The sequence below is a fragment of the Momordica charantia genome (assembly GCF_013281855.1).
Source record: "Momordica charantia cultivar OHB3-1 chromosome 8 unlocalized genomic scaffold, Mcharantia_2.0 BLBB01000008.1, whole genome shotgun sequence".
In the NCBI taxonomy this organism is placed as follows: domain Eukaryota; kingdom Viridiplantae; phylum Streptophyta; class Magnoliopsida; order Cucurbitales; family Cucurbitaceae; genus Momordica; species Momordica charantia.
The window spans coordinates 33,333,578-33,346,294 of record NW_028275166.1 but is presented as its reverse complement, the minus strand read 5'-3'; the positions used below and the strand labels follow the sequence as shown (position 1 = coordinate 33,346,294).

Here is a 12,717-nt window from a genome sequence, read left to right as displayed (position 1 = left end):
TATAATTAAGAGATCTGTTAATCCATTTTTTACATGACAAATGGCGTAGTTCATGAGTTGATGTTTAATTTAGGTGACGTGTGAATAATTAATTAAAAAAAACAATGGAATATGATAAGTTTTTAAAAGCGGAAAATAAATTTGGGGTGGAATATTAAGGATTAGAGCTGTGAGAAATTGAGGGAAGAAGAAATTAAGTTGTTTCACTCACAGTTTTTAACTTAGTTCAGAGTCGACCCCTTTGAAAGATGAGTCTGAAATCAAAGTTTCTAATAAGGGAAACCAAGGCCCTCCTATCTTCTCATTTCGTGAGGTTGTCATGTGCTGGGTTTATAAAATGATTATAAATAAAGTCTCACAGAGGATGATCATGGATATATAAGATAAGACAATTATCTCTATTGATATGAGACTTTTTTGGTAGAACTAATGACTGGGTTATACAAAAAACGGATAATATCGTACTATTGTAGAGATACTTGGGGTACTGTTGTACTTGTCCTTAACATCATGCTCTTACGAAAGATCCCAGCACTTGGTTGGGGGAATGACCTCTTGAGATTGTAACTTGGGATATTTGCATGATATTTTCGACAATTTAGCTAGCTTTCTCATTGTTTTAGTCTTGTATTGCCTTGCCTTTAAAAAAGAAAAAAAAAATTATATTCAAATTAACTATTGACTTGTATTTACTTTTTTTTTTTTTTTCAATTTTGTGGTCGAATATGCTATTTTTCTAAATTCACACTTCAAAACATGTTATTAGTATATTTTTGAGATGGGTCATTTTGGGCCAAGCTATATAGTGTGTGGTTAGCCTTATTCCCTACTTTCATTAGTGAAGTGCTATTGGCCTTGGTAATTTGGTCTTTCTTTGGAGCCCACGTGGGCTAGTTTCAAGATAGACAAAAGAAAAAAACAAAAACAAAAAAATCAGTTTGTACTTTACCTAAGGTATAATTTTTATTTTTTCGAGACTAAAGTAGGAAAACTTGATATATAAGTCAACAATTCGACAAAATATATATATATGAGATGCTCACCACATGTTTTTCTTCATTCAATTCTTTCAAAGTTATTAAATCGCTTTTCTGGTTCGAAAATTTTCATTTTTGAAAAAACTTTGGTAGACCAATTCAATCATATTATCCTTCATTTATATTTGGATAATAAGAGTTTTTCTGATATATCATTTTTATTTACTTTTTATTTGCTCTTTTTTATTTAGCAATAACTTTCATAATTTGAAAATAACAAAATATAGATTTTAACAATGTTGAGTTCATTGAATAGGACTCGTATCAATTTGAATAATGTAATTCTAAATAATAAAAAAAAAGGGTAAAAAAAGGAGTCCTAGGTTTTATTAGTAACTTTTTTTTATTATTTTTTAAGGAAAATATTAAGGACTATTATTGGAAGGTACTTTTAAAAGCTGATTTGGGAAGATGTATTTTGTTTATTATTGTATTCTCATTTATTTCTTTTACCTACTAGTTTTAAAATATAACAAATTTAAGTTAAGTTAATTACACTTTTAAAGAAAGAGAAATCTTATCTCGATCTAAAATTTGAAAATTAGAAATAATATTACTCTAATCTAAACATAACTTTGCATGAAAGATGAATTAATAAGTTTTGTGATTTAAAAAATATATTTAACCTTGCATGATTTGCATTTAGTATTTTGTATGTAATAAGATACCTTCCCAAGATGTTTAATTAAAACTTAGTCTTGTTAAAGAATGAATCCATTTATTTTTTGGAAATTTTTTAGGGAATTTAGATTCGTTGACTTCCCTTATTTAAAACAAAATTTAAAAACATATTTTAATCGTTTGGTCGAATTATGGGTAAATCTAAAAGGATAGTTTGTATTTGTCTTATTTCTTGACTATTTAAACAAATTAAAAAAAATGAATATGATCAAGCCTAGGGAATTATTTTAATTATTATATTTATAAGCAATTTGGGGGATAGATATCAAGAGACAATAGTGATATTGGGTTGTTTGCCTCATTAAATAGAAACATAAAAATGACCTTAATTTGAATTCTAATTTTCTTAAATTAAAGAAAAATATTATTTATTTGCCAAAAAAAAATTTCTATGGTTCATTCATAAATATATATCATGGTTAAAAAATAGTATTTATTTATAATAAATATGAGGCGGAGATTTGAACCTTCTACCAAAAGAAAATGAACACATTAGGACTTGAAATTGCTGAATTATTGTTCATGTCAATACTCCAATCCAAGTTCAACAGGTTTTTTTTTTTTTTTATATATATAATTTTTATTATGTTAGATTGAGGAATAAGTAAAAAAGTATCTCAATTAAGTCTCGTTTTGCGGCTGACTCGTAAGGACTCAATTGTCCTACAATGTGAATGGTGTATATTAATCTTTTCCATTATTGATGTCATGATCATGAATGAATGTTGAGACGGACTTTATAGAAATTATAAATCAAATAAAATCTCATGCAATAATTAAATAAAGTTTACAACGTACACCTACTTTGATCCTCTAAAACTGTTATCGAGCCACATTTCCACAAAGCACATGATATACCCCATTGGAAAATGTTGACTTTTGAATGCTTTGGAACCAAGTATATACCTTAAAATGTGTGACAAAAAAATAGAATACGATTTTTATATGCACATGCCTAATATTATTATGATAATCTTTTATCACAATTTAATTAAGTTGATTATATTTATAGTCGCTTCGTGCTTTCTTTTAATTAATGAGAGATGAAACCATTGGTAAGAAAATATTTCTTTTAAAAGATATTTTATGAAGGTCTATATTCTTTTTTTTTTTTCCTTTTTGATAGGATGAAAGTCTATATTCATAGGTTTTTTTAGTACAACATGTTGGGGAGGGGATTCGAACTCACAACCTGCTATGGTCGCTTTGACGTATATATTCATAAGTTAATGAATCATAGAACATCACGGTGAATAAAAATGGAATTGAGGATTGGGGTCAAATACACTCCATTTGATAATGGAATTGAGGATTGGGGTCAAATACACTCCATTTGATAAAGTAGATCAATAAATAGTTAATTTAAAAATATATATATGTACAAAATTGATATTGGATATTAAAATCGACTTACTAATTAAATTGAATGCACGGATAAAAATAATAAAATATTCGTATACTATTTAACTACAATCAGCCAAACTAAAAATAACTATAATCTAATATATATTTCTTTAATATTTTAAAAATCTAGAGGTCAAAATAAAATAATCTCTAAAATTTAAAAACTAAAATGAGATTAAATCCATAAATTTATATTTTAACCCACTAACAAAAACTAAAAGAAAAGTTGTACCAAAAAAAATAAATAAATAAAAGAAAAAATCAAGAGATAGCAGGCATCCTATGGAATTTTGGTAATACTTCTGTTTTTTTCCCTCATTTTCAATTTTTGAATAGAAACACAAACATTTAGCGATTGTTTCGTGTTTTTTTTTCTTCTTTTAAGAAATATTTTTAAAATTATGTAAAAAATTTTAAAACCAACACAATCAAATTTTTTTTGTTTCTTGTTTACATTTCCTGTTTCTAATTCTTTCCAAAATATAGACAGAAATTTTATTTTATTTTTTTTGTAATTTATAAAATGCATAATGAATATAAAAGATAAATATAACATAAAATTTTTGAATATCTAATTTTCTTATAAAATTTTTACTTTAAAATTTTAGATAACAAAAAATAAGAAACGGTTAAAAGAAGGTTACTATTTCTTCAATAATGAAAAGGGGGAAAAATAGATATAAGATAGAGTTATATTTTTCAAACGGCTTCTAAAATTCCAACTTTAAAGTAACTCAACCATAACTCTATTTAAAAATTTATTGTTTATTCTCCAATGATTGGAGAAACGTACGTTCTCGTAATTAATTAATTCATTAATTAATTCAAACGCTTTTCTTCGCTGGTTATTAGGAGAGAGATGTGGAAAAAAGCGACACGTGGCAAGTTTTACTACGTGGCAGCACGCTACAGCGACAGCTTAAATGGTTTTTTCTGACGTGGCTTTGTCTTCGGACACACGTAATTAATCTGCAATTAAATATCCATAAGTTCCTTTGCGTTTACAAATACTAAAAAAAATGAAATCAAATCTCCATAAAAATATTGAATATTTCTATACTAAACTTTAAGTTCCACATTTGTTAGATTATTAGTATTGGATTTAGTTTATCATGATATTTGCATGGATCAACACGATGCTAGTCTTGAATTTCTCAAGAAAAAAAAAAGAACGGGATAGAAGTACGAGAGTTCTATTTCTTTTTTATCTCTAACATTTAAAAAGATAAGTAATACTTTGATAATTGAATTATAATCATGTTTATTAAAAGATATATTGTCCTACAAAAACATCATATCATAAAATTAAATTTATATACGATGATTTTTTCTTTTAATTAATGACTAATAATAAAAACTACAAATCAAATTGAGCATAACTCAAATTCAATCATCTTTCAAACAAGAGAATGGTAAGTTCGAATCTCCATCTGCATGTTACATTTAAAAAATATTAACAAAAACTCATGAAGGTGCAACAATACATCAATTACTGGCCCTAAACAAGTCTAATAAAATCTAATGAGGATGATTAATTAAATTAAAAATAAAAAATCCGAGATGAAAGTTAAGCCATATGTTCAAACCTTTTGCTTGAATTCATTGTCCACCAAAATTAAACACAAGTCTGAGAAAGAGAAAGTGGGAAATCAAATCGAGGGATCAGCTCGGATTTTGCAAAGCTCTCTCTCTCTCTTTCTCTGAATGCGAGAAGGAGAGCCATTATGATCTTCCCTCGACGCAGACCTTCATCCGTTTTCCTTCTTCTTCTTCCATTTCTCTTCTTCTTCTTCTTCTTCTTCTCGCATTCATCACGCGCCGCCTCAGACCTCAACGGCACTCTCGTCGCCGGTATTCCTAAACTCTCAACTTTCTGATTTCTTGGAGACCCCAAATGCTGCGTAATCTGATTTCGTTTTCTCGTTTCTGGGTTTTTACGAGAATCAGATAATTTTGATGGGGTTGGGGCCCTTAATGCTTCGCAGCCATTGATGGATGCAATAAACCTTACGGGATCGGATGCTGCTGCGAACTCGTCGCTGATTTTGGCCGCATACAGGACGCACAGGAAAGACCCAATTGGGGGTTTTAAACTCTATACTGGTGGATGGAATATTAGTAATGAGCATTACTGGGCAGTGAGTTCCTTCTCTCTGTTTCTCATTATTTGAGTTCCATGATCATGTTGTAATTTTGTGGCCCATTTTGGTTTCCTTCTCCATCTAGACAAATTCGGCTGTATTCTTTGTTTCATTTTCATCGTTGTTTTCCTCCAAGGCCAATTTTCTCAGCTGTTGTTTTTTTCCCCTGTTTCCTGAAGTTGAAAGAAACTTGTTAGATCATCAACTTTGATAAGTTACGGCATATGGTTAGCTCGCTTCTTGCTTGGCCTACAAGTGATTAACAATATCATTTTTGGAGGAAATGATTCAAATTTGAGTGGCTAAATTTGAATTTGGGTTCCTGTTTTTAGGTCCTCTCTGCATCATTCATTACTTTTGTTGTCCTTTGACATTGTGTTAACCATGGAGCCTTCTGCACTGTTTCAATCTGATGCAGTCTGTTGCTCTTACCGGTGCTCCATTATTTATCATTGCCGTTGTTTGGTTCCTGCTCTTTGGGATATGCTTGTTCATCACCTGTCTTTATAGTTGCTGTTGTCGGAGGAAGCCTTATGGCTATTCTCGAACGGCCTATGCCCTCTCTCTTGCTTTCCTCATATTCTTTACCATCTCAGCAGTGTAAACATCTTTTTCCCTCCAAACTGCAGTCTAAATCTTATAATGTGGCTCAGAAGTTAATATGAACATATATGTCCTTGTTTTTCGAGCCTGGAATCAGTGTTGGATGCATCGTGTTATATGTCGGTCAAGGGAATTTTCACAGCCGTACGACGAGGACGTTGGAATTTATTCTGCATCAAGCATATGCAACTGTTGACAACCTCAAGAATTTGGCAATCTCTCTTTCTGCCGCAAAGACTATCGCAGTCGATTCGATATTTCTGGCTGCACAGGCCCAGAAAGGAATTGACGACATTGGGACAAAGATCAGTTCTACTGCTTCTATTCTTACTGATGCCGTTGAAGACAATGCTCACACGATACAGCAAGGCTTGGATGGAGTGTAAGTAGAAGCCCTTGTATCAAATTCTGGTGCTTTTGATTCGATAACGCCAAACCAAGTAATAAATTCTCATGTTCTGTATCGCAGGGGACTCGCCCTCATTATTATTTCTGCTGTTATGCTCCTATTGACATTTGTTGGATTCTGTAAGTGTCTTGATTTCTCTGACTAAATGAGTTATGAACTGTGACCATAATTTGAACCCTTTTCTTACATCATTTCATTTGTGCTACCTGATCCAGTATGTTCCATCTTCGGGTTGCAGTGTATCGTAAGCACGTAAGTATACATATATCTTCTCGTTCATTTCGGTTAAGTTGTAATATATTGAACACTTCCATTCTTAATGACTGCAGCTTGGTGGTGTTTGGTTGGATTCTGGTTACGGTCACATTCATTCTGTGTGGCGTGTTTCTTCTTCTCCATAAGTAAGGTTCAGGCATCTGTTTGTTGAAGAAATGTTGCTGTTTTTGTTGAATGTTGTCTGAATTTGATCCTTTTTTCCCCTCATATGCGTTAGTGTGATAGGAGATGCATGTGTTGCAATGGATGATTGGTTGCAGCATCCGACTGCCTACACGGCGTTAGACGATATCCTTCCGTGCATCGACAATGCGACAGCAAGAGAAATTCAGACACAATCCAAGAATGTGAATGTCCAAATTGTAAGTTTGGTGAATGGAGTGATCCACAGGCTCGCAAATGCCAACCCCACTCCAGATCTCACCCCTCCTTTCAATTACAATCAGTCTGGCCCCTTGGTGCCATATCTTTGCAGTCCGTTTAATCCCGATCTCACCGATCGAAACTGCACGTTGGAAGAAGTAGAACTGAGCAAAGCTCCTGAGGTTAGAGATTTACGTTATATAGCTAGTTTTCCAAATACTTGGCTTAACCTTTATCCTCTCAAAAGTTTCAATACTACCTTTTACATTTCATAAATGTTTCAAAAATATCTTTTGAGCAAACATCCATTGATATTTTAACGGAAAGTTGACTTGGGCACATTTTCAAAAAAAAAAATTCAAGTACTACAGGAGTATGAATACTCATATTATTTGCTTGCTATGCCAGCATCCTATTAAAAATGATTATGGGATCCATAAATATTTGAAAAATCATTTATAAAGGTAAAATCATAGTATGAGTATTGGTACTCAATTTTCCCCACGTTTCATCTCTTTTCAAACTTAATTTTGTCGTTAGAGAGTCTCCTTCCATTGTCAACCGAGTTTGTTTATCCACTTTTTACGAAAAATACTTCACTTCTTGACAATGAGGATAAAATTTTGTCCTAACCCCATTAAAAAAATTGTTAACTTATTAATTTTTAAAAACGGTAGCTTTCCTCCTCATCTTCTCTCTTTTCATACTTAATCCAAACAGGTTTTCACACCAACCGTCACATTTGCTCAAAAGGTATCTTAATTTGAAACGTTTAAAGGTAGTATCGAAACTTTGGGAAGTATAGAAGTGTTTCCATTCGGAGTTATTTATTAGCAGTTTTTTTAAGCAAATCTTGCCCCAAAAACCTTGGACAGGTATGGAAGAACATGACCTGCCAACTATCAGGGTCAGGAATCTGCGGCACCACCGGGCGGTTGACCCCGATGTTCTACACCCAAATGGTGGCCGCAGTGAACGTGAGCTACGGGCTGTACCGGTACGGGCCGTTCATGTTGGAACTGGTGGACTGTACATTCGTGCGACAAGTGTTCACAGACATCAGGAACAGCCATTGCCCTGGCCTCCGACAGTACACGCAGTCCATATACGTGGGCTTGCTCATAGTGTCCGCCGCCGTCATGCTGTCCCTCATCTTCTGGGTTATATATGCTCGAGAGCGCCGCCATCGGGTCTACAACAAGCAGTTCATTGCCGCAGCTCCGGGATAACACTTGCACACTTACGATTTTCCCATCATTTTTCTTCTTCTTGTGTTCAATTTCGGCTATCGTTCTCGACATATGTACATACGCATGGACGACGGGAAGGATGAATCCACATTTTACCATTTTACCGTTTCTTACCAAATATATCACTAAAATCTATATGATATTAATGTTAATAATTTTTCAACTATTTGAGACTTGTATATATAGCTGATAACATATATGCCCATAATGGAATTTGTAGATTTTTTTAGTAGCTAAATTTAAGAACTTTTTAGACTATGGGTGACTTATTGTTTCAAAGGGTCACGGTGGTAAAAAAACAAAGAGATCGAAGTATAATTGATTTTTTAAAATTATTAATACCTTACAAATCAATTCTAAGTTTCTTAAAATTAATTTTTCTTTTTAATTTATCAGACAATATTAATGGAAAAAGAAGTGATTTTGAATAACAAAATGATTTCTACAAATTACTCCCAAACATACCATAATTTTAAATTATTAATTTTTTTAACCAAATCGATAGGTATTTTTTAGTTTAAAAATTAAAAATTATTATTCATACTGTGTGGTTTGAGTATATAGATGAATTTATAAAATATTATTATAAATAATTTTTGTGAATTTTTGTCTGTCAAATTTTTTTTCAAAAATAGTTATCCATGCCATTATTTTCTTGATATTTATGTAACATAGACATATATTTCATATTCGGTATATCACTGATAATTTAATATAATTGATATATCAGTGGTATATCAATGTAGTTATTTTCATTTTTCCATTTGAGTTGAACCTCTGCTTTCCGATATATCTATAACTTAGGGAAAGCGGTTTCTATATTTGTAATTAACTATCAATTTTTTTCTACATTTCAAAATGGTTCTTTGCTGCTTTTTTTTTTAATTTTTGTTTTCAAAAAGAAGAAAGAGAAAGATAGAGTGGGTTGTGGAGCCCACACTTACAAAGTTGGCCAAAAGACCAGTAGGCCCATTATAAGAGGAAGAGAAACAAGTGGACCAATATTTTGGTCCTCTTCTTAAAATTTGGTCTTCACACCAAATGGCCTACTTGTTTAGATTGGTAAGATGTCATTCTCATGCCCTGCCCAATTTCAAGCATTGTGGATACTCATACCCAAACCAAACAACCTTCTTGTTTTGCCCTTCAAATCTTTACTTCTTTCTTACCATTATTATACACTACCACATTTTTTCAAAACTAGATCAACTATAGCCTAGCTACTATTGGCTAGTGGTTACTCATTTCGGTGAGGTTTGATCGGGGTCCACCAAAATGATAGTCGAACTAACATCAACATCGACTCACTTTGAAAAAATAATTTCATTTTCAAATTTAAACAATAGTCGGTCGATTGGTCAAAGTTGAGGTGAAAATTAAAGAAAAATGACTTACTAGCATTAAGCAGAATGACTAGTAAGGCTATTGAAATAAGGTAACCGATAAGATCTACTAGGGTGATTATTGTGGAAAGCTATGATTATTGTTGATATTGACAATATACTAGGTTTCCTTTATCATTATTATATATTAGACATCACCATTTAAAGTAAAACGTCTTTATTTTATTCACTAAACTTTTGTTTTTGTCGTTGATAAAATGACATTCTTTTGAATAAACAAGCAAAACAACGTTGTTTCATATGTACACTTTTTAGGGAAAAAGATATTTAGGGGTGGTGATTGGGAGTGTATATATATTTTGAACCCACTTAACACTTGATTGGTTGATTTTGTATCCCGCAGAATCAATGACTGAAATCAACCAAAATTGTTCATTAAAACTACATTACAACCAGTCAAATATTGGGCTTCAAAATTGATCTAGATTTATATCCAAATTATTAATGATTAAAATAAGTTGAAAAGGAGAAATTTGGAAAGTTTTGAGAAGAAAATAATGTGTTAAAAAAAATAATATTTACCCACAATGGTTGGTTACTCATGGCACAAATTTTCAATCTTTTGACATTTGTTTGATTCTACAAAGAATTTGAAGTTTGTCAAATTCCCAAGTTCTCTAATTTTAAAATCTTTATATTTGATGTGGGTCCAAAGCATAAACTATATCTATAAGATAATATTATATGGTAAAAGTTTACTTTTGAAGGCATCCAAATTGCATACACCAAACTTGAATTGACCCTTTAATTTTCATAACATATCCTTTGGATATAATATTTGATTGGAACATTTTAGATAAGCTTCAAAGTGGAGAGCTTATTGTTTACATGTGACACCTAATTTTATAGTGGAATTTTTAAATTCTAAAATTTACTTATTTGGTCCACTTGTTCTCTCTTAATTGCAATCAAATTGAGAGAGAGACTAAAATTTAATTTCTTTTTGTAAAAAATGATTGATTTTCCTAGCTAGGAGATGTGCACTAAAAATATCATATAATTATCCCCTTACATTAAAGAGAGATAAATGAAAATAAAATATCACCTTTTGGATTCTTTTTTTATTTTTATTTTTGAGAAAGAAGGAATCTTTTATTTTTAAATAAATAGATGGGACAAATTACATTCTTTAATAATGTAAATAAATATTTGCTTTTCTTTTATAAAAAAATCTTTTTAAAAATAGGGATTTAAATGTTGAGATTAATTTTGATATTGATGGAGATATTAAACATGTTATATATTAAAAGATTGAAAATGATGGGGGAAAATCGTCTTTATTATTTTAATGAAAATAATAGATATCTCTAATGCAGCTGCACTGGAGCAAATTTTGAGTTTAAGATAAGCACAAGTCTATAGGCACACATCACTTAATTATTTTTACTATTTGAAATTTTCATATTGTCTGGACTAATTGTTTTGGAGAAAAAATTATTTTAGAATATAATTATTCATGTCAATTTGAACATAGTTCAATAAATAAGATAGAAAAAAAAGCAATTTAAAATGCTAATTAGATTTGAAAATACTTTTGATGTAAATGTCCTAATCCACTAATAGCGTGTAAAAAAAAATGTTTGAGAGAAGACGATTTTGATACTCAAGTTTAGATGCTAATGACAAAAATGAATAAATAGATATTTTATCGGGATATGAATAATTCATAACCTGAAATAGTTATAAATATCTCGATTGATGGTATGAAAATGATTAATTGTTGATGGGATCGAGTGTTTCCTTAATAAAATTAAGAGTTTATTTGATTGAGATAAAGATCTAAGTGACACTCCAGTAATCAAAGAATTAAAACAAAACTATGACATAAAATTAGGATAGAGTTGTAAATTGAGAGGAATGTATTGAGTGATGGCATGCATGACTAACAACTCACTATGTGGCCCTAAACGAGAAACCTAGCTATCTATTGTGGGCACGATATTAATCATGATGCATGAAAAGAGCTAAAGATGGCGGTCACGAGGCAGGGACGTCGGTGCGGTGCTGTCATCGATGGAAAAAAAAACCTTCTATTTCTATAACAGAAATAAGTAGAAAATAATTGAGACAAATTAAAAGAAAACACAAAAATTTACATGAAAAACTTCGAATCGAAGAAAACCCACCCACAAAGAAAATTTACTATGTGAAAATTATTACAATCACAAAAAATTCTCTCCCTGATCCTAATTACGCTAAACACCCCCTCAAAACAAATATCGGTTAAGTAGAGCTAGTATATACCAAGTTTAAAGTGTTTCAATTGGGATGAATCAAGCTCAAAATTATTAGCTCTCTTTATAGTACTTAGAGCACGCTTCTCCTAGTATCTTTTCAACTTAAGATAATCTCACTTTTAATATTTGTCAAAACCCAACAATTATATCTAAGTTGAAGAATCTAGAGTTGTCAAAAGTCGAAGAAAGACATACTTTTGAGTCATGTGATGGGCATGTGGTACGTTTAGGATGTCCATTTATAAACAATCATGTCAAGTTAGTTGAATAAGATTTGATTAAACACGTGAATTTAGATGAAAAGGTTAAAGAAAAAAGACCATGGTATTAGAATCACTTATTTCAATTTGAACAAATTTTAGTTGATTTGTAAATTAAATAAATTTAACTTGTAAGATATGAATTTTTTTAACTTGATATTTTGAATTGCCGGGAAAAGGTTATACTTATACAAAAAAAAAAAAATTATATATATATATTAATTGTTCCCTCTAAATTATGGAAAAATATACCTTTATGGTTAGTACGATTCTTATCAAGCACTTTTTTTTTTAATTATTACCAATATGATATTTATTCTTAAAAAGATCAACACTCTTTTCCTTTGGGGAAAAAAAACTACATTCTTTTTGTATTATATATATATTTGAAATGTGATGAAGTAATATATTTTAAAATATATTGTGTTCTTTAAAATTTTTATAAGAAGAAAATATTGTATTATTTTTTAACCGTGTCTTATAGACGTGAATATTATAACTTAGGGGTATATTTGAGAGTGATGGTAGTGATTTTGAAAAAAGAGATTCAGGTATAATTGATTTTTCAAAATCGTCATACAAGTGATACCTTAAAATTAATTTAAAGTGATCTTAAACTATCATAAAATCAATTTTTTAATTTGTCAAACATG

General features: G+C 30.8%; 1 protein-coding gene across 1 annotated transcript; it reads left to right on the top strand.

The window, feature by feature from the left end:
• Positions 1-4,742: 4,742 nt before the first annotated feature.
• On the top strand, positions 4,743-8,330 carry LOC111013004 (uncharacterized). The gene is made up of 9 exons (XM_022287323.2): positions 4,743-4,973; positions 5,070-5,260; positions 5,682-5,863; positions 5,964-6,248; positions 6,336-6,394; positions 6,491-6,527; positions 6,605-6,676; positions 6,769-7,096; positions 7,790-8,330. The coding sequence occupies exons 1-9, from the start codon at positions 4,847-4,849 to the stop codon at positions 8,141-8,143; spliced, it is 1,635 nt and encodes a 544-aa protein (XP_022143015.1). The 5' UTR covers positions 4,743-4,846; the 3' UTR covers positions 8,144-8,330.
• The last annotated feature ends 4,387 nt before the right edge of the window (positions 8,331-12,717 follow it).